We start from the raw sequence: 21,536 nt of genomic DNA, 5'->3' as shown, positions 1-21,536 counted from the left end.
CTTAAGCTCACAGTGAGTGAAGAAAGAACCCAACAAGAGCTCACTAAGATATTACGATAAACGCTGAGGATGACACAAGCAGATAGCTAGAATTACACCCCCCCCCCCCCCCCTCCAAGATTTGGCACCAGTTATGAACAATACAGGGAATGTGAAACGTATGCAAAACAAACATCATTTACTTTTCGCAAATCATGTTTGCACGCGTTGTTAGCAATAATTCTGCCATTAACGGTTGCACAGCTCTGACACCACGAGCGCCACAATGCGGGGAGTGGCAGATGAAAGGGATGGTCCCCTCCTTGAATTATCACGCCACTCCCTGCACTGCCACGTTAGCAGGCTCATGAGAATCGGCAGACGCCATTGGCTGCAAGGGGGTCCTTTGACGAGGAGAAGGCGCTTCGTTCTTGAGTTGTATCCGACTACAGCAAGTTCAACGACTAGGCCAGAAACCGCGGCGCATGCGCAAAGCGTCGCACGTGGCGTCCCGGGACTAATCTATCCCGCATTCTATTCGTCCACACTTAGTCCCAGAAAAACGTCCGGTAGCAAGCACCATACTCTGAAACACGAAACAAACAAACATTAAAGCGGCGAATTTCCGGCGGGGACCGCAAGTCGAATAACCGAGGCAGCTTTCATCGCACAGCAGCAGCCAGGCACGGGACAGGTAAACAAGATAGCCTGGTTAGCGCGTCGCGATACGCGCCGTTTCGCCGTGCACAGTGCATAAATGACCGGACGAATGAATTAGGCAAGCGCTTCCGTCTCGGATGTTTCCGTGCGCTGCGCTCCCTGTCGGCGTGCGCGGCGACACGGAGCGGAAAAAGAGCTTACGTGGAAGGCGTTACAGCACGAGTGTACGCGCATATCTGGGTCTGTATGCACGTCCGCGGCATGCAACACATACCGCATATGCAACACGATTACCGCGTGGTATACGCCACACGCATGCTGCATTCAGGACAGCGGAGGAACGCGTATACACGACTGGGTGAGCCTCCGCGGGGGACCACACGAATTACGCAGCAAAGCGGAGCTGACGGCAGGAATTCACCCGACAGCCACGCAGACGGCGAACAGAAAGATGACTTTTTTGTTTTATGACGGTTTAACGTCCCAAAGCGACGGAGACTATGAGGGAGGTCGTAGTGAAGGGCTGAGGAAATTTCGACCACCTGGGGTTCTTAAATGTGCACTGACATCGCACAGTACACGGACCTCAATTCGACCGCCGCGGCCGAATTCACCTGCGAAGACTATAAATGGTGGCTATAATCGACACTCCGACGGAGTATTCGCCAGGAAGAAATTCGACCACTTCGGCCTCCGCACGATTCCCACTCAGAATACAGTGCGCGGCCGTTTTTGCATTTCTCCCGGGTGAGCAGATTTAGGTTTTTGAACACGTCCTCCTTAGTTAGGGGAGATTAAGTAAGGATAAATAATAACCAGCTTTATAAGGCCCAGTGAATTATTAAAATAGACCGCACCGCTTCGCTCCAGCAGTGTCACTGGCGTTTCTAGTAAGCGTAAAGTGCCCTTCTATCAGTTGGATTTGTTCCCGGAGCATACGCAAGCGGCGACATACGGAACAAAAAAGCAGGCTCAACGAACGAGAAGAAGCATTTGGCCAACTCCGTTGTCGCGTAAAAAGCGGAGACATGAGTGCATTAAAACTCATTGAACATGGGACGTTTGCATCAGCTACAATAACGCTTCAGTTCGATGCAGTGAAAGACGTGGCACGGCTATAGCCACGGCATCTAATTTCACGCCAAATGCCATTGCACTGGTCGCACGTACTACCAACCTTGAAGACCCTCGATTCAGAATACGAGGAGCAATACGTACAATCTTAGATATATATTAGATATCTTCACTTTCCGATTAAATATCTTAGATAGGACGCAAAAGACCATGCACTGACAACGTAACAAGACAGACAGGCGTAATGTGCAGATCAGAAGCCGGCAGGAGGATGAGGGTGAGGATACGATTACACCCGTGACAGTACAAGGTAAGGAATTGGTACAATGGTGTACTGCTGTCACCGACAAACTGCGAGTGGGGGTTGTCCCACTAAGGTACCACGCAGGCGTTTCGGATAAGGCCGCCAGTGGTGACAGCCGATGCCCACACACACGTAGCACAAGGGCAACGGTGCCAACGCCACGGACGCAATACCTTCGCCACCGTTAGCGAAGCCCCAGACTGCGTGACGCCCCCGTGAGAGTTGGTGCGTATTCGTGGAACATACGCCGGAGATCTCCGGCGCCGAGGCGGACTTGCGTTCTTCAAGTTTCCCTCAGTTGTGCGTATAGGCGCTCCGCCTTTTCTGCTGTACACCTTTCGCCGATCCAAACACCCACGCCACGTCTTCGCTGCTGTCTCTCTCTTGCTCCCTTTCTTCGACTTTTTTTTCATTCCTTCTTTTCCCGCTCCACTTTCTCCACCTTGCGAGCAGAGCTAGATTCCTAGCGAAAGTTCTTTTCGCCACGACAAGGACGCGTTGAACTTTCACTTTCAAGGCGGAGATAGTAACCAAAGTTTACGCCAATTTCTCGGCTCTCAAAGCGAAGGCGGTTTTCTCCGCTCTTAACTCTCATCATCGCGAAGGGAGTCACTTTTCTTCGCGCTACAGTCCAACTTGGAAGGCTCGGAAAGCTACTTCAGGCCACTGTTTGACAGCCAATGTGAAGGGAGTCATTTTCGTTTGCTTCACTCTTCAAGAAGGGGGCGACTTTCCTTCCCTTCCCCTCCTCCCCATTTAAGCCTCAAAGCGAAAGCAGTAACCTTCGTTTTCGCCACTGCTTAGCTCTAATAGACCGCTCGACGACCCGTTTCGCGGTCTTCGCGCAAATGAAAGGTGCTACTTCAATTACCAGTTCGACCTCAGCTGAACTCACACGTTTCCTCTCCCGCGCCTCATACAGAGTCAAAGCGAAACTTTCATAACAGTCGATGAACAACTTATTCCAATACGGAATTCAAGACCCGTGGAAAGGAAAAAGATACGCGCCAAAGGTGAGGGAACAAACTCGAATAAATAGCCTAGCTGCAACGAAGAAGAAGAAGCGGACATAGGAAGGTCATACAATGAGAAGGGAAGAAAAGCGATGGTGTACGTATTAGAGAAACTGAGCGGATTCCGCCAGGACAACGTAGCAGGGGCTCGCAGAGAGTAAGGCGGGCAGATGAAAATGGCCGCAGTTGCTGCAGGACAGGGTTAACTGGAGGTCACTCGGAAGAGTTTCTGTCCTGCAGTGCACAGCATTTGTAAAAAAAAAAATATAGACTAGAAAGGCGCCTGCACCGCTCGTGAAAGTCCCGAGCTAGGAGGGGTGAGGACAAGACCTCCTCTCAGTTTCTATACATTTGGAACATAAACGATGCGAAAGGACTGACGCAGCATGGCCTTAAAGCAATCCCTAGGTCTGTGTAGTTTTTGCAAAGACTATGCATATATAAGCTGACGATTATGAATATGCGAACGAGAGGGGCCATGGAGTACCAGCCACCTTAGGGCGCTTGTGATCGCCATTAAACACAGTGTATGCCACATTTTTTTGATGCCGCATTACCAAAACCCGCCGCGCCTCTTCGGAATTCCAATCCACGTCTGCAGCCATCAACGGAGAACGAGAACAGGACGGTTGAAAAAAAGAATTAAAGAGAAGACCTTTCCAACCCCGCATGAAAGCGGCAAGACTGCAGCGAGGCCGCAACGTTCCATAGCGTTCTAGCAAACTGCCTGTCGGCGTTCGCACCTTCCCCGCCCACTGACGTACAGGGAGGGCCTGTGGAAGGTGTGGCGGCGTGCGCGCTCGTCGCCCTAACGTCATCTCCCAACTTTGGGAACGACGCGTGCTCGCCCACGTGCAACAAGACTTTTTTTTTCTCTTTGCATAGAAATCGCCGCTTCTGCAGGACGCTTGAACGCTCCCCTTCGCGACCCGAGTGCCTCAGTAGCAGCAAGCGCATATCGCCTCCCGCGGATCGTGCGCTGCGAACGGTACCGTGCACATAACAGCTAGAGTCCCTGAAACTTGACGATTTAATAATAGAAAGTTTTATCCTAGCCCGACAACCGTACGGCCAATATGGCAGTTGCCGCTACTACCATAGCCGTGCTTGTATTTGCCGCGCTGTCCTAGTTGCTATGGCTAGCGTATTCACCGTGCAACTGTACTAAAACTCTCTAATAACAGCCGTAAATGCGTCAGAAAGCAGGTCTTGAGTGTTTACGCCACCCCAAAATTGGCACGACTCTCACCAAACAGGGGCTACGTGGCCACTAACTACAGCATAGCAGCGGAGCACTGCGACCCTCATCACATCGTCTCACGAAGGCCCACACGAACCACAATACATACGCTGCCTTGCAACAAGCAGCAAGCACCAATGGGAGGCATCCACGTGACGTCACGGACCCCGTTTGCCTGCGCAGCTTCAGCGGTGCAAGTCGGGAGCAGCCGACGGTAAGCCTATTTGAGACACGGGTGGCGGACATGCCCTGTGCTCCACCTAAAACTGCACTGACTGCAAAACGCGGGTTCACGGTCCGAACCGCGGTGAAAGTAGCCTGCTCAAAATTTTAAAAGTGAGCGTTGATTGCTGCAGCTTCGGAGCCAGCTGTCATTCCTCCAGGTACGTCTCTTGCGAACACGAAAGACACGCGCGGAACATGCATGCACGCACGCACGCACTCACTCACACGCACGCAGACACCAGAAAAAAAGTCGTAGATCTCTCTCTCTCTCTGACACATACACACCAGAAAAAAGTCGTAGATCTCTCTCTGACACACACACAACCACCAGAAAAAAAGTCGTAGATATCTCTCTCTCTCCCTGTGATACACACACACACACACCGGAAAGAGTCGTAGATCTCTCTCTCTCTCTCTGACACACACACACCGGAAAAAAGTCGTAGATCTCTCTCTATTACACAAACACCAGAAAAAAAGTCGTAGATCTCTCTCTATTACACACACCAGAAAAAACGTTGTAGATCTCTCTCTCTCTCTCTCTGACACACGCACACAAACCAGAAAAAAATCCAAGGTCTCTCTCTCTCTCTCTGAAACACGCCAGAAAAAAAGTCGTAGATCTCTCTGCACACACACACAAAAAGTCGCAGATCTCTCTCTGAGACACACCCACACCAGAAAAAAGTAGATCCCTCTGACACACACACACACACACACACACCAGAAAAAAGTCGTAGATCTCTCCGACACACACACACACACACACACACACCAGAAAAAAATGTCGTAGATCTCTCCGACACACACACACACACACCAGAAAAAAAGTCGTAGATCTCTCCGACACACACACACACACACCAGAAAAAAGTCATAGATCTATCTCTCTCTCTCTGACACACACACACACAGACACCAGAAAAAAGTCGTAGGTCTCTCTCTCTCTGATACACACACACACACCAGAAAAAAAAAGTCCTAGATCTCTCTGAAACACACACACCAGAAAAAAATGATTTATGGGGGGTTTAACGTCCCAAAGCGACTCAGGCTATGAGAGACGTTGTAGTGAAGTGCTCCGGAAATTTCGACCACCTGGGGTTCTTTATCGTGCACTGACATCGCACAGTACATGGGCCTCTAGAAGTTCGCCTCCATCGAAATTCGACCGCCGCGGCCGGGATCGAACCCGCGTCTTTCGTGCCAGCAGCCGAGCGCCGTAACCACTCAGCCACCGCGGCGGTGCACACCAGAAAATAAAAGTCGTAGATCTCTCTCTCTCTCTGACACACACACACCAGAAAAAAAGGCGTAGATCTCTCTCTCTCTCTCTCTGACACACACACACCAGAAAAAAAGTCGTAGATATCTCTCTCTCTCTGATACACACACACACACACACACACACCAGAAAAAAAGTCGTAGACCTCGCTCTGACACACCAGAAAAAAAAGTCGATCTCTCTCTCGGACACACACACACCAGAAGAAAGTCGATCTGTCTCTCTCTCTCTGAAACACACACGCGCACGCACGCACGCACGCACACACCAGGAAAAGAAGTCGTAGACCTCTCTGAAACACACACACACACACATCCGAAAAAAGTCGTAGATCTGTCTCTCTCTGATACACACACACACCAGAAAAAAGTCGATCTCTCTCTCTCTCTCTGAAACACGCGCACGCACGCACACACCAGGAAAAGAAGTCGTAGACCTCTCAAACACACACACACACCAGAAAAAAAGTCGTCGATCTCTCTCTCTCTGATACACACACACACACACGAAAAAAGTCGTAGACCTCACTCTGACACACACGAGAAAAAAAAGTCGATCTCTCTCTCGGACACACACACCAGAAAAAAAGTCGATCTCTCTCTCTCTCTGAAACACACATGCGCACGCACGCACGAACACACCAGGAAAAGAAGTAGACCTCTCTGAAACACACACACACATCAGAAAAAAAAAGTCCTAGATAACCGTCCCAAACTTGCACTGGACGCCTGGTATGGAGGCAGAGGCAAAGAAAACACATTAACGCCGGACAACCACCCGGAACAACAACAGCAGGCTCCGCACAATGCATGCCAGCAGCCATCGCGACCAAAGCGACAAACACACGGGGCATTGCGGGAGTAGTTACGTGACCACGCCTTTCCTCCCAAACAACAACAACGACATCATCGAGGTGTACTCCATCCCTCCGACATCCCCGGCGTTTTCCCCGAGAGGCCCAAATATGCGAGAATAGAAGAGACACCCCGCCCGCTTTCCCTCCATCACCCCGCGAACCTGGCCTGCAGCTAGCTCTGTCCGTGCATCCAGCAGCTCTTTGGTGTGACTCACCGGCTCAACCCCCGAGGCAATGACCGGGAGGAGCTCTATAGATCCCAGCGGCGCGCTCATACCCCCCGCCCGTGCATGCAGAATTCCGCGCGCCACGCCATTTAGGTGCAGCGCCCACAAAGGCTCCACCGCAGGATTCCAACGCAACCGTCGCAGCAGCCTGGGCACCACAGAAACATTGCCACTACTGATGCAAGCATAAGCGGGAAATTTTATATACGAAAACCTTAGCACCGAAAAACTTTCAATCGCAGAGAAACCCATAAGTAAATGGTTGTACACAGAAAAGTTGCACCGACCTCCATTTTTTTCATCAACGAGAAAAGCCCGAGAAATGCGTCCAAGAAAAGAGCTCCGGCCCTCTCTCGTAACGCCTTCTACAAGCGTTGCGCATGTAACCGCACCTGTGACGCAGAAAATACGATGGCCGTTTTCATTTACCTACCTCCTCGCTGCAACGACGGAATGGCTGTAAGGAATTAGGTCCCGCCTCTGAGGCGACGAAAACGCCGCAATGGTTGTGCCACATCCCTTTTCCTCGTGCCGTGAGCGTCTGTATAGGCCCACTCCGAGAGCCATATCTATGCCACATGAGCACAAGTACTGTCTATTCGCCGGCGTACATCGTCATCACGGCCCATGGCCACTACATCGACAGCATTGGCACAGGCGGCAAGCTGAACGCTAGACTCTTCCGCAATGACGCCGTTTATACGAGATGAATTGAGGCCCACGAAGCTAAACACTGCTACAGTCATCATGTGAGATCATCAGGATCAACACAAGCGGCGCTCCACTTCGCGTTGCTCTCAGCTGCCTCGAATGAGCTTGCACGCGCCAGAGATGGTAAAAAAAATGGTGAAACTTGTAACGTTTTTGGACCTCCTCTGGGCCAATACAAATGCCCCTTCCCCTCGCTCCCCGTACCCACCCTGTATCGCAGACCTCGTATGTATAAAAAAATTATCTGCACTGTCCGCGATGTTCAGTGCATCGCCGTCAACATTTCAGTAAAAGCAGTATCATGATGATGATCATCATCATCATCAGCCTGACTACGCACACTGGAGGGCAAAGGCCTCTTCTACATCTCTCTCGAATTAGCTCTGTCCTTTGTCAGTTGCGTCCACCCTATGCCTGCAAGCTTATTAATCCCATCCGCCCACCTAACCTTCGTCCGCCCACTGCTAGGCTTACCTTCTCTTGGAATCCACTCCGTTACCCGTAAGGAATAGCGGTTATCCTGCCTTCGCATTACATTCCCTAGCAGTAATACTATTATTGTGTGAGTAACTGCGTTAACATCAAAGCCCATGTACCAGATCTCCAGGCCCATGAAATAGAACACTGCTTCGTCTATATCACCCAATAAGAAACAAAGAGCTCTCGAAGTACCAGTCTGCCATTTTAATCAAAGGCAGACAGAGGGAAGAATGCGGGGGTGGGGGTATGAGGTAAACATTAAAGGAAACTACTGCTGTCAAATACTCGCACCGGTGAGGGCAGAATCATTTTCAGTCCGTTCAAGCTTTGCGCCGATCGCGACTCAGAAGGTTCCCTCCCTTTCGGTTTAAGTCAGCCGCTGACAATACGCAAAATGCCGACGAAATGACACACTACATGTTAAGGCAAACATAAAAGCAGTCTTAACAGTCGCTACGATCGGAATCAACCACAAAACCGACGAAAATGCAAAAAGGTCATACGCCCAAGGCCGCACCCTAGACGCCGCGCGAAGCGCGTCACACATGCTGCACACAACACGGGCTACAAGCACCCGACGCTTCCTCCACCGCGACGACTTATTCCCTTCCTGCGCTGCCCTCCTCTCCCTCACCCCCTTCCCCTTTCCTCAGAAGCAGCAGCAGCAGCGGCGGCAGCGGGCTTACCGCGACCGCGAATTATTACGCGAGCAGCGCCAACGCCTACGCAAACGAAGCCCCGACCCCTGTCATCGTAACGCCAGCCAAACCAACACCCGCTACCTCCTTCCTCCTCCGACGACTCTTCCTTCTTCTCCGGTCGCACGTCGGGATCGGCTTTCCGCAGCGACACGACAAGGGCGACAGAATTCCGGGCAAGCCACCCTCCTCTCCACTCATCAATAAGCCATGCGGTGCAGGCGTGGCTGCGACGGGTGACGTGCAACCCTAGACGTGTTGTCTATCCATTTTCAGGTTCCTCTTGAATGCTTTTGTTTCGTTTATTCTTGCGAGGAAGAAGGGCTCGCAGCGTGGGAGAGGCATTAGCCCGCGCGGGTAGCCAGCCGGTGAGAAACGGGCGACAAGCATACCCCCTTTTTCACAAGGGAAGGGGGGGGGGGGGGGGGGGAGGGCTGTTACTGAGAAGAATGACATAACGCCCGCGCGAGAAAACGGAGTCCGTGACGTCGACGCCACGCCAAACGCAGCAACCGAACCGTAGTTGCCCTGGAGCGAGAACGGCTGTGGGCACGACTTCACGAAGAGCTGCTATTTCTTCAAGCTCGCTATAGCATGCTGATAGGAAGATTTATGACCACACCCTAAACGTCCTACGAGCGTACCACGTTTCAAACGCTGCATGAATTACGTATGAGTGTCCTCAACCCACAAGACGCTTCGCCGTAGTTCCCAAACAACAAAGCCTCCGCGTACAGTCGGCATAGATTGTGTATACAGCTCAGGGCACCGCCAATCATGCTTGTAATTATATTACAGTCGAACCTCGTTACAACGAAATAGTTCAGATAACGAAAGAATGACGATTCCCCTTGGAAGCTGGGTCAACACGGGATATAACGAAGCGACCGCTATAACGAAGTAACCACCGGGCCTCTTCAACTTCGTTATAACAAGGTTCAACTGGATATAAAAACAAAATTCAACTCCGCGACCCATGAAGTGAAAGTGATAATCGCGATGCTGCACTTAGGGGACACCGTCACCTTTCACTTCGGTCCGTGGCCGTGAGGATCGCACAAAAGTTTCCAGCTATGCCGCAACACAGGCAGGCCGTGATCTCCGTATAAATTCCACAAATTCCTACGACCGCAAAATAAAGCAGCGCACCTATTGCTCTTCGAGCGACCAATGTCTCCATCGGATGGCATTGTCAGCTTACAGCCGCCCGGTGACCTCGCGACGAACGTCTAGCAGACCCGGAACGAACCAAGTCATCGGCGTGGCCTACGTGGCCCAATGTCCAGGCCGGAAACGGGCCGGGAAAGCGGGTACGCGGGATGGGGATCAGCGCTTCCTATTTTTGATTCCCACAGTGGTGAAGAAAAGAAAATGGCTGTGGTTTAGCTCTGGTTAAACCTGGAGTGACGCGATAGCTACATCTGGCCGAGTGGAACTCGCTCAGTCGAACTGCAGAGTCAGTCTTTCGGCGTTCTGTTTCGCTGGGCGATCCTTCTTCGTCTTCGTCCCACCTGACACGGCGCATGCGCACTGCTGTTGCGCGCCGCGATGCCGGCAGCAGCAGCTGCACCGCACAACGTGATCAACGGCCGCACCACGTGATCAACCACGTGGCCTACGGCGCCACCACGGAGCTCAAGTGGTGCCTTGCAGAAAGGTCGAAGAGGTAGCGTAATGTAGATAGATATCTCTACGAAAGAATAGATCTTTATTTCCACCTCACATTTCGCAAGAAAAACGTGAATCGTAAAGCTACAGACTGCAATAACATATCTCTATCTATATTCACAACTGAACTTCCATGGCGTGAAGGCATAGAAAGGCACCAGGGTGACGGGATAACATACGTCACCGGGTGATTGTAACTGAAACGCAAAGGACGAAGCAACATTGTGACTGCATTCGATGGGCCACACAGATACCCTTCCACTCTGGTACGGTTAAAACGCAGACTCCAACTCAAGCAAAAAGTGACTGTGGCTGCCATCCATAGGCGAGAAAAAGTTTATTTGCATAACGATACAGCGTCTCGAAGTGCTAATAACCACTGGCACGTGCCGGCGCCAGAGTCCGCGGTGGAGCACTGCGATTTCTCCCGGTGCACGAATGCAATGCAAGATTTATTAACACTGCAGAGTGCCCAAGCTTGACATCTGCATTTTGAGGAAGCGCCACTGCGAAATACTAAACCTAAAATAAGAAAAAAACTAACAACCCTATGGTAATGAGTTCTCATTACAGCGATTTACCAGGCCATCTGTTGCATCTGGGGCGTAATCCTGGCTCACGATTTTTCATCAACGCGGACATCATCTTTACACGCAGTCCAACCTATGAGAAGCGCCCAGGAGTCACGCGAACGAGCAGAGCAACAGAGAGGCTCTATCTCGCTGTGACGTCACGGCGCAGTGTTACTTGACCAGCGCTGGTCACGGAGACGGCGCCGGTCACGTGATAGCTTTTAAAGAGGCCGAATACGCCGCGAATGATCAATTCACAGCAGCTCTAGCTCTAAAAAAATATGTAAGAAAGTGGTCGCCCGTAATTGCAGCAAGTTGCAATCGGTGCACCCTACCGTCCCTTGAATATGCCACCACATGCTTCAAACGTCATCAATGGCTGAAGTCAACCTGGAAGAATCTGGTCTGAGCAGCACGCCCACGCTGCAATTTTAAATACCGACACACTACGGCGGCCATTCATCTGATCCAAGAGAGCATCCATCATATGCATATCCTCTCCTAAAGAAACATTTCTTCCCCTCTGACTACCATCTGTGAAAAAAAACTTGAAACATGTGACAGCTCTTCACCTCTACCACAGCCTTCCTCGCTCGCTACCCCAGCCTCTACTGCCGACCGGACTAGTAGTGCTGGTGTCAGCCGTCGAGGCACGAGGCAATGCGACCAACCTGGACGGCTACAATTCACGCCCCCCATATAAGACCCTTGAAAAGCATTCGATTCTAGGGGGAACATTTAAAGGTGGGACAGCTCTTCTGCTCCAGCGCACTCTTCTCATCCGCATCCCAGCCTCCACTGCCGACCAGACTAGTGGTGCCGGGTGTCAGCCGTCTAAGCACAAGGCAATGCGACCAACCTGGCGGCTACAATTCACACCCCCCATATAAGACCCTTGAAAAGCCTTCAATTCTAGGGGGAAAATTAAAGGTGGGACTGCTCTCCTGCTCCACCGCACTCTTCTCATCCGCACCCCAGCCTCCACTGCCGACCAGACTAGTGGTGCCGGGTGTCAGCCGTCTAAGCACAAGGCAATGCGACCAACCTGGCGGCTACAATTCATGCCCCTCATATAAGACCCTTGAAAAGCCTTCAATTCTAGGGGGAAAATTTAAAAGTGGGACTGCTCTCCTGCTCCACCGCACTCTTCTCATCCGCCCCCCAGCCTCCACTGCCGACCAGACTAGTGGTGCCGGGTGTACAGCCAAACATTTTTATGAGAAAAAGATTACACCAGGTTGCGTTTGAACTTAGTTCTAAAGGCCGGTTAGAGAGGCTTCACATTAACAGCTCGTTCTTCGACTAAAATGGCGTATTTATTTAGGGGAATGTGATTGAATTTCTTACCCTGAGGTAATGCAAAAAGCATTATATAGGGTGTTTCATCTAAGGCTTCAGAGCTTTTCAAATATAAGGTGTTTGAGTGAGATGAGCGTATTCTTCATAAGAGCGTCAGCCGTGGCATGCTGCATAATAGAGCTAAAGACATGTTAGCTATCAGCTTGGCTAGCTAATAATAAATAGCTGACATGTTAATGATTACACATACTCTGCGTGGTTACTGAGAGGTTTGAAGTTGATTGTTAGTAATATCCATATCAGTTTTCAACTTCCGAATGTACCATTCTCGGCGCCGCAGCTGTGCAACGTATTTTGGGCCCACACAACCGAAACTTTTGCGGCCCAAAGGAGCGCTGGTCACGCTTACGAGCGCGTGTCGCACAGTTGCGCGCACATGTCACGTGCTTTCTTCAAGATCGACGCTCCCACCCGGGCGTTCGGTAGCGGTGAGGATAATGCTGAGGTGAAACTTGAGTTGAGGCTTCAGGTGCGGTATATCTGCTGCCAATGGGTCAGCCCCACGTGACGAGCCAAGGATTTTCCTCCTAGGCATAATTCGGAAACCAGCAGGCATAATCTTTCCTATTCTTAATTTTTCTTCGCATCGAGGAATTGGAACAGGAACCGCACTGAGGAAGCAATCATTCAGCTCGCATGAATGTTAATGAGTATGGCGCAAGCAGCAACAATCAGCGTTTATAGATATAAGTGGTGAGAAAACGCGTCTTGCGGCACAAAATTTCAGAGCCACTGGCACTTCGCTTGCTCATCGTGTTCGAAGCGTAGGAAAGCCGAGTCAGAGGCACAGCTGTAACCTCAGGAACATTTTAGCATCACGTATGTGTACGTAAGCCGCCACCGTGTGCTGCAAACGCAAGCCGCGATCTGCTATGCGCTTAAGGCGAATTGCTGCAGCGGTACACTCTGCGCTAAAACTTTCTAGTGTCGGCACATAGGGTATATATACATCTGGATACACAAAACGGGGTATTAACCTGCCCATCTGCGCATGCGCCCAGGCGGCTAGCAGTCGCGGTAGACGGTAGCGGTATACGGCGACGCTATAGTAAATATATCTTTTCTCCAGGCCAAGCAGCAAACCGTCGTGTGCACGCGACGACAGCGCTTCCCACGATGTTCGCCGTCTTCGGCAGCAGTGACGACCAACGAATACCGTGGGAGCAAAGCAGCCAGGCGTATACAGCTTGTAGATGCCACTGTAGAAGCTCGCGCCAACGCAGCCTAAGACTGTCCACCCACGTCCTCCCACCCCTACGTCCCTTACCCGAACCCGCAATTGCAATCCGCTAGAAAAGCCGCGGAGGAAGCCCTTCTTTTCGCCGAGGCGTTGCGCATGCGACGAACGCAAGAGCAACGCGCACTGCTTTCGTAACCCTGAAGTGTGTACCTTACCTCATCCTCTCCAGAAGCGGGCCACCGAGAAGGGTGCAACCCAGCGAAATGTTTGTTTACCTCACAAGACACTTGGAAGTCTTGTAAAACAAGTGAAAAAAATGAGACGGCAATGAAAAATAAAATTACGGAGGCGCACCGGAAACGCTAGGTGCAACTGCTGCGGAAGTGCATTACCGGGGCTCTATGTTCTTTTTCGTCTACCCGTTCATCCTCTTTATCTTCATATTACATGACCTAAGCTGGAAAGCATGGTCGACCAATCCTGCGACCTAAGCCGTCATGTATCTCTACAGTGCATGCTATGCGTAGACATTTGTTCACAGCGAGGGCTCATAAAGACAGATGGTCTTGCTGCTGCCCAGATCCCATGTCCTGAAAGTGAAGGCGTGCCCAAATGGGCGCGGGATTGCGTTTTCTTGCTCCAAAATCAAACAATTGAGATGCCGTCTCCTCAGGTAGCGTTAGTATAACGTAGGAGTCCCCATCTCATTGGATCAAACTTAGCAACCTCTTTTTGCTTTCGAAATAGTTTGTATACATCACAGCCATTTCCAGCATAGTTTTGTAATGTTCGCTTCTGCGCCATTCCCCACGCATTCCCAGCTCGTATCCATCGGCGCGGAACTCCAGTAGTGGGGGCTTAACCCTAGGGATCTTCCAGAATACGGGCCAACGTGAGCTGTTCTTTGGAAAATGTGGGTGCAAAATATGGCGCAGAAATTCTAGAACCGGCATCTGCAGTAAAAGAAAAAGACTGGCAGCAGGAAAAGCGATGTCCAATGAAAATCGTGACACCACTCGCCGCAAGCGAGCCTGACACCCTTCAGGTGCCATACTCTGAAGCGGCAGCGAATCAGGAAGACCGAAGCTCCGAGCTGTCGCCGAGGATTTCCGCTTAGAGCAAGGCAAACAGCCGCACGAGCATGGGGCTACAAAGCAGACGCGCCGACGCGCGCGTGCGGGGTGCCATTGGACTCACCGAGCGACTTGTTCAGCCAGTCGGCGAGGTCCTCCTTGAGGGGTATGAGGTGCTCCTCCTGACGCTTGGTGACGCGTAGGTAGAACTCATCCACGTCACGGGCACGATGAGCAGCCGTGGCGCTGTTGCAGCGTGGCTTTACCTGCACATAGAAACACCGCGGGCACGGGACGCGTTGCAAACAGCTGGTCCCAGGAACAATTACTAAGACGGCATATCTCCCTGCCGAAAATTGATGATTTTATGTCAACATTGCCTTATCAATGTACGCGAGTGCGTGCTCGAGTTTTTCCCGTCTGTTACGGCTATTCCATGCGTTCTTCGAGCGTCTCATCTGACTGTGCCCCTTGCAATATTTGATTTCGCTGCACGTCCCCTGTGCAATAATGCCTTCGCGCAGCTGTACCTGTCATTCGATAAATAAAAAAATAAACAGAAAACGCAGTCACCACGCAATCCTGTCACGCTAACACAAAGACAACTTAGCTCCCACTATATGCCTGAATTTAGGATTTAAGCACAGCTATGGTGGTTGTTGGCGGTGCCGCGGACGGGCGACTTCAAAGAGCTTGATTTGATTTGATTTGTGGTAGTTTAACGTCGCAAAGCGATTCAGGCTATGAGGGACGCCGTAGTGAAGGGCTCCGGAAATTTCGACCACCCGGGGTTCTTTAACGTGCACTGACATCGCACAACCATGCAGCGATGGCGTAGAGGTAGAACATCCGCCTCGCGTGCAAGAGGACCGGGGTTCAAATCCTGGTGCCGCGCAATTCTCCACCGGGTATAAAAAAAAAGAAAGAAAAATCCGCGTGTCGATGGAATTGCATAACCAGGCCTGGAGTGCGGCCTTATCTCGGTGACCAGAACCGACAACGCACTCTCTCACCAGAGCAGGATTTGGCCACCCTGGTGTAGTACTTGGCCACAACCTTCTATGATCAAACCAATTAACCCTCGGCCCTCAGTCCCCAGCGGCTGCAGAGCAACTGACCACGGCGGCGGTCAGACCTGTGACGCAGCGGAGGGTGCTAAGAATCTCTGGCTCCGGACAGGCCGCCATTGGAATCTGAACCTGGCAACGTTTAACGCTAGAACTTTAACTAGTGAGGCTAGCCTAGCAGTGCTGTTCGAGGAACTAACGGGAATTAAATGTGATGTGATAGGGCTTAGCGAAGTTAGGAGGACAGGTGAGGCGTATACAGTACTAAAGGACGGACACATACTGTGCTATCGCGGATTAGTGGATAGACGAGAACTAGGTGTGGGATTCCTCATTAATCAGGATATAGCTTGCAACGTAGAGGAGGCCCTTAGTATTAACGATAGGGTAGCAGCTATAGTAATTAGGCTGAATAGGAGGTACAAGGTGAAAGTGGTGCAGGCCTACGCACCCACATCCAGCCATGCTGACCAGACCGTTGAAAGCTTCTATGAGGACGTAGAATCAGCAATGAATAGGGCAAAATCGCAGTACACTGTACTGATGGGCGACTTCAATGCGAAGGTGGGCAAGAAGCAGGCTGACGACCACGCGGTAGGTGACTATGGGATAGGCTCTAGAAAGAGCAGGGGAGAGTTATTAGTCGAATTCGCGGATAGAAATAATTTACGGATCATGAATACCTTCTTCCGCAAACGAGAAAACAGGAAGTGGACCTGGAAGAGCCCCAATGGTGAGATTAAAAATGAAATCGACTTCATACTATGCGCTAAACCTGGCATCATTCAGGATGTGGCCGTCCTCGGAAGGGTGCGTTGCAGCGACCATAGAATGGTAAGGTCTAGAATTAGCTTAGACTTGAAGAGGGAACGGAAGAAGCTAGCGAAGAAGAAGACCATTAACGAGTTAGCCGTAAGAGGGAAAGCACAGGAGTTTAGGATAGCGCTGCAAAACAGATACTCGGCTTTAACTGAGGAAGATGATCTTGATGTTCATTCAATGCACGATAACCTGACATCAATAATTACGGAGTGCGCAGTAGAAGTAGGCGGTAGGACAGTTCGAAAAGATACCGGGAAGCTATCTCAGGTGACGAAAGATCTGATTAAGAAGCGCCAAAACATGAAGGCATCTAACACTACCGATGGAATAGAACTAACGGAGCTATCAAAGTTAATAAATAAGCGCAAGGTAGCCGACATAAGGAAGTTTAATATGGAGAGAATCGAGCATGCTATAAAGAACGGAGGTAGCCTAAAACAGTGAAGAGGAAACTAGGCATAGGTAAAAACCAGATGTATGCATTAAGAGACAAGCAGGGCAATGTCATTGGCAATATGGATAAGATAGTTAACGTAGCCGAAGAGTTCTACACAGAGCTGTACAGTAGCCAATGTAATCAGAGCGCCAATGAGAAAGACAGCAGTGCACAGCAATGCGTCATCCCGCCAGTAACGAAAGATGAAGTAAAGAAAGCCTTAGAAGCAATGAAAAGGGGAAAAGCAGCTGGGGAGGATTAGGTAACAGCAGATCTGTTGAAGGATGGAGGGGACATCGTGCTAGAAAAACTAGCCACCCTGTATACGCAATGCCTTATGACCTCGACTGTACCAGAAGCTTGGAAGAATGCAAACATTATCTTAATTCATAAGAAGGGAGACGCCAAGGACTTGAAAAATTACAGGCCGATCAGCTTACTATCCGTTGCCTACAAAGTATTTACTAAGGTAATCGCTAATAGAGTCAGGGCAACGTTAGACTTTAATCAACCAAATGATCAGGCAGGCTTTCGTAAAGGATATTCCACAATAGATCATATTCACACTATCAATCAGGTGATAGAGAAATGCGCAGAATATAACCAACCTCTATATATAGCTTTCATTGATTACGAGAAAGCATTCGACTCAGTGGAAACCTCAGCAGTCATACAGGCATTGCGTAATCAGGGGGTTGAAGAGCCTTATGTCAAAATACTGGAAGATATATATAGCAACTGCACAGCTACTATAGTCCTCCATAAAGTCAGCAATAAAATTCCAATAAGGAAGGGCGTCAGGCAAGGAGACACGATATCGCCAATGCTGTTCACCGCATGTTTGCAGGAGGTATTTCGAGGCCTGAATTGGGAACAGTTGGGAATAAGAATAAATGGAGAATACCTAAATAATCTGAGATTTGCTGATGACATTGCCTTGCTGAGTCACTCAGGAGGTGAACTGCAAATCATGATCAACGAGTTAGACAGGCAGAGCAGATCGATGGGTCTAAAAATTAACATGCAGAAAACCAAGGTAATGTTCAACAGTCTAGCAAGGGAACAACAGTTCACAATTGGCAGCGAGAGCCTAGAAATTGTGCCGGAATACGTCTACTTAGGGCAGGTAGTGACAGCTGATCCGGATCATGAGAGGGAGATAACTAGAAGGATAAGAATGGGGTGGAGCGCATATGGCAAATTCTCGCAGATCATGAGTAGCAGTTTACCAATTTCCCTCAAGAGGAAAGTGAACAACAGCATAATCTTACCGGTACTGACCTACGGGGCAGAAACGTGGAGGCTAACGAAAAGAGTTCAGCTTAAGTTAAGGACAACGCAGCGAGCCATGGAAAGAAAAATGATAGGTGTAACGTTAAGAGATCGGAAGCGGGCAGAGTGGGTGAGGGAACAAACACGGGTTAATGACATCCTAGTCGAAATCAAGAGAAAGAAATGGGCTTGGGCAGGGCATGTGACGCGAAGGCAAGATAACCGCTGGTCTTTAAGGGTAACGGAGTGGGTTCCAAGAGAAAGTAAGCGTAGCAGGGGGCGGCAGAAGGTTAGATGGGCGGATGAGATTAAGAAGTTTGCAGGCAAAGGGTGGATGCAGCTGGCAAAGGATAGGGTTAATTGGAGAGACATGGGAGAGGCCTTTGCCCTGCAGTGGGTGTAGTAAGGCTGATGATGATGATGATGATGATGATGATGATGACATCGCACAGTACACGGGCCCCTAGAATTTCGCCTCCATCGAAATTCGACCGCCGCGGCCGGGATCGAACCCGCGTCCTTCGGGCCAGCAGCCAAGCGCCATAACCACTCAGCCACCGGGGCAGCCTCTTCATAGAGCATTCTTTTATGACGAGAGTCACACTGCAATTGTTCCTACAACTAACTGCACCTACCACAACGTCAACGCAACCACCCTGACACAGCTATCAGTCTAGAGGTAGTGACAGGGGGTGTGCCCTCAGAAACATTACGCACCATTGCAGGGGCTTCGACTCTTCAGTAACCTTAGCTTGGCGACCCTGTGCGCGTACAGCTTTTGAACACGGACCTCTGAACGCCGAATGCTGCACGCTTCAGGGTTCCCAGCAGCGAAAGGAAGGAGCTTTGGCGTGCACCGCAGTGTCAGCTGGAGGCCGACAAACTCGCACTGGCACTGACGTACACAGCTAGGCTGCCGAAACGGGTGCCTTCAGCATCTTTTAAGTGGACGCACCCAAAGTTGACACGCGCCCCAGACCACGCCAGATACTCCTTATCTCCACGTGCTGTTGTTTCGCTGCTTTCGCGTGCCGTGCGCGCACCATCGACCAGCGGCCACTCACTGCGTTACGCTCACTGCAACCGGGCAGTGCACTATACACTATTCTACTCTTGCGCTGCTTAGAAATTCGAAAACAAAACAGACAGAATTAAGCGGAGATGACAGGTGCCGTTAAGCGCATTCCACCAAGGGAAAAAAAAAAACTCACAGGACGGTTACGACTATGTAACGCGAGATTCAGCGACAGCTGTGTAGGCATTTAGTTTTGCCAGGTGGCTGTTCGAAACAGAACCACCCGTAAGGTTATGCGACCCAGGTGTACCGTGATGTAAGGTGAGTGCACTCACCGCTTACGCCGACGGCGACGACGGGTCTGACACGATAGCTTAATGGGTTAATGCCCATATGTGCAGAACTGGTCATTAACTACTTGACAATCACAGATCCCTGGGCGTCCTCATTCCACTCGTGACGAAGTGGTGCAGCGGTTAAGCGATCCGCCACTGCTCTGCGATGGCTGCAGGCGCTGCCACCGGCGGGACTTAAGCGACCCAGGCTGCTCTTCAGCTGCAACCTCTAACGACCAATCATTAACGGTCAGCTGCCACGGAGGGCAGTTTGCTCACTATCCGGTGGGCAGGTTGTGATGACGCCGCAAGGTCACGTGACCTTGGTGGGACACCTACCACCTAGGTTGCTCTCTGAGGACCACCTGCCAGAGTCATGCCCGCGATTTTTCACTCGCAACGACGACAACTCCGACACCGGATTTTCTGGTGAACGGGGGCCTTTAACGCTATCGTGTTAAAAACCGCCCACGTGATAATGGGCATGAAAGACCTAGGTGATAAACAAGCACATAAAAAAAGAAGACTGTGGGTACCCTATAACGATTCCTTCACGAATCGGTTCCTGCATTCTCGAATGGCCTCGCGTTCACTCTTGGTAATTGACTGAGGCCTACTGCAGCCTCGCTTCAGCCAATGGTGAAGGGCGGGAAATTAAAAAAAAACTGACAGGATGGTCACGACTGTGTAACGCGATGTTCAGCGACAGCTGTTTGGACGTTTAGCTTTGGGGATATTTTGAGGTTGAAAATATACAGTTACCTCACATCGCACTAGTGTAGTGGTCACGTGATGCACCCCTGCACTGGCAGACGGCTGTTCCAAATAGAGCCACCCGCAGGCTTATGAGACCCAGGTTGACCGAGATATAATTATCCGGTGGGTGCACGCCATTAACGTATTCACGGGTTACGCCAACGGCGAGGACTCTGGACGACTACGACACGCAAGCCAGGGGCGGGCGCCTAACAGCTAGCGCTGTAAAAAAAAAAAAAACTATGCACAGTGCACACGCTGCTCACCGTTTCCGCGACCTGCCGGTCCTCCTTGGCGAGGTCCAGGCAGAAATCGCCGCTGACCCGGCGCCACGGCGGGTACCCTCCGGCACCATTGCTGGTGGCACTGTTGCTGCCAGCACTGCGCAGACCAGCCCGGTTCGGCCTCGTCCCGGCGGCGCTGGGGGTGCTACCGTTGTTGGTCGGGTACGCCGTCCTCATCAGGGACCCGCTGCTCGCCATATTCAAGTCGCCCTTGGTCAGTTTGGCGCCACCACTGGTCGCCAGGTGGGGATGGTTACTGCGGTGGTGGAGGTGCTTTCCACGGGTGGTGCCTTCTTTTCACGTGGTTTCGAGGTGACACTGCAGACGCGACACTGGCCTCCGCCTACTGGTCCGGACGAAGCTCATGGCTTCGCCCTCCGTGCTGCTTTGTAGCCCGGCGATGATCCTCGGAAAGGTCCGGCAGACCGGGGGCCGAGTGCGCCTCGATGTCTCGTCTGGGTTGCCGCCTCGCCTGCGCAATAACACGGGAGAGAGATCATCGAACAACTGCTGCCACTTTGTAGCCGCCACTCAACAGTGAAAGCATGAGGTCAGCAAAGTTTATGCTGCATCTGGTTCGTACGGCTTCCGGTGACAACTATGCACTATAAATAATTTTTGTTTTTCTACTGTTTTGTTTTTCAGGTTTGTTTCTCTACTATGTTTTCTCCTCATGTGTTGCCGCCAGGTTACCGAAGCGGGTAGCAGTCACCCTAGTCACGCCTCCAGATATGCTATACCGTAATGATAAAGGCAAGGCGCGAACAAAACTTTAGTACTGAATTGGAAACTTTCTCTAAAAGCTTCAGACATCCGGATGCGTGACCAATGTAAGACTTAATCCCGATCCCAAAGTGAGCAAACTGGAGCCGCCGCGTAACAGCATCCCTTTACGACAGCGATTCACCGCAAGTAAAAACCGAGCGTCACTAAGAAGTACATCAT

General features: G+C 50.9%; 1 protein-coding gene across 1 annotated transcript in view; it reads right to left on the bottom strand.

The window, feature by feature from the left end:
- LOC144105465 (growth arrest-specific protein 2-like) overlaps positions 1-21,536 on the bottom strand; it is a 237,009-nt gene that overhangs the window by 140,397 nt on the left and 75,076 nt on the right. The window contains exons 2-3 of the mRNA XM_077638585.1: positions 20,574-21,063; positions 14,729-14,870 (exon numbers count right to left, since the gene is read on the bottom strand). Coding sequence (XP_077494711.1) covers positions 14,729-14,870; positions 20,574-20,789 — 358 coding nt within the window. The 5' untranslated portion in view covers positions 20,790-21,063. The remainder of the gene's footprint in view (positions 1-14,728; positions 14,871-20,573; positions 21,064-21,536) is intronic.

This window comes from Amblyomma americanum, chromosome 9 (assembly GCF_052857255.1).
Source record: "Amblyomma americanum isolate KBUSLIRL-KWMA chromosome 9, ASM5285725v1, whole genome shotgun sequence".
Classification (NCBI taxonomy): Eukaryota; Metazoa; Arthropoda; class Arachnida; order Ixodida; family Ixodidae; genus Amblyomma; species Amblyomma americanum.
This window is presented reverse-complemented; position numbering and strand designations above follow the sequence as displayed.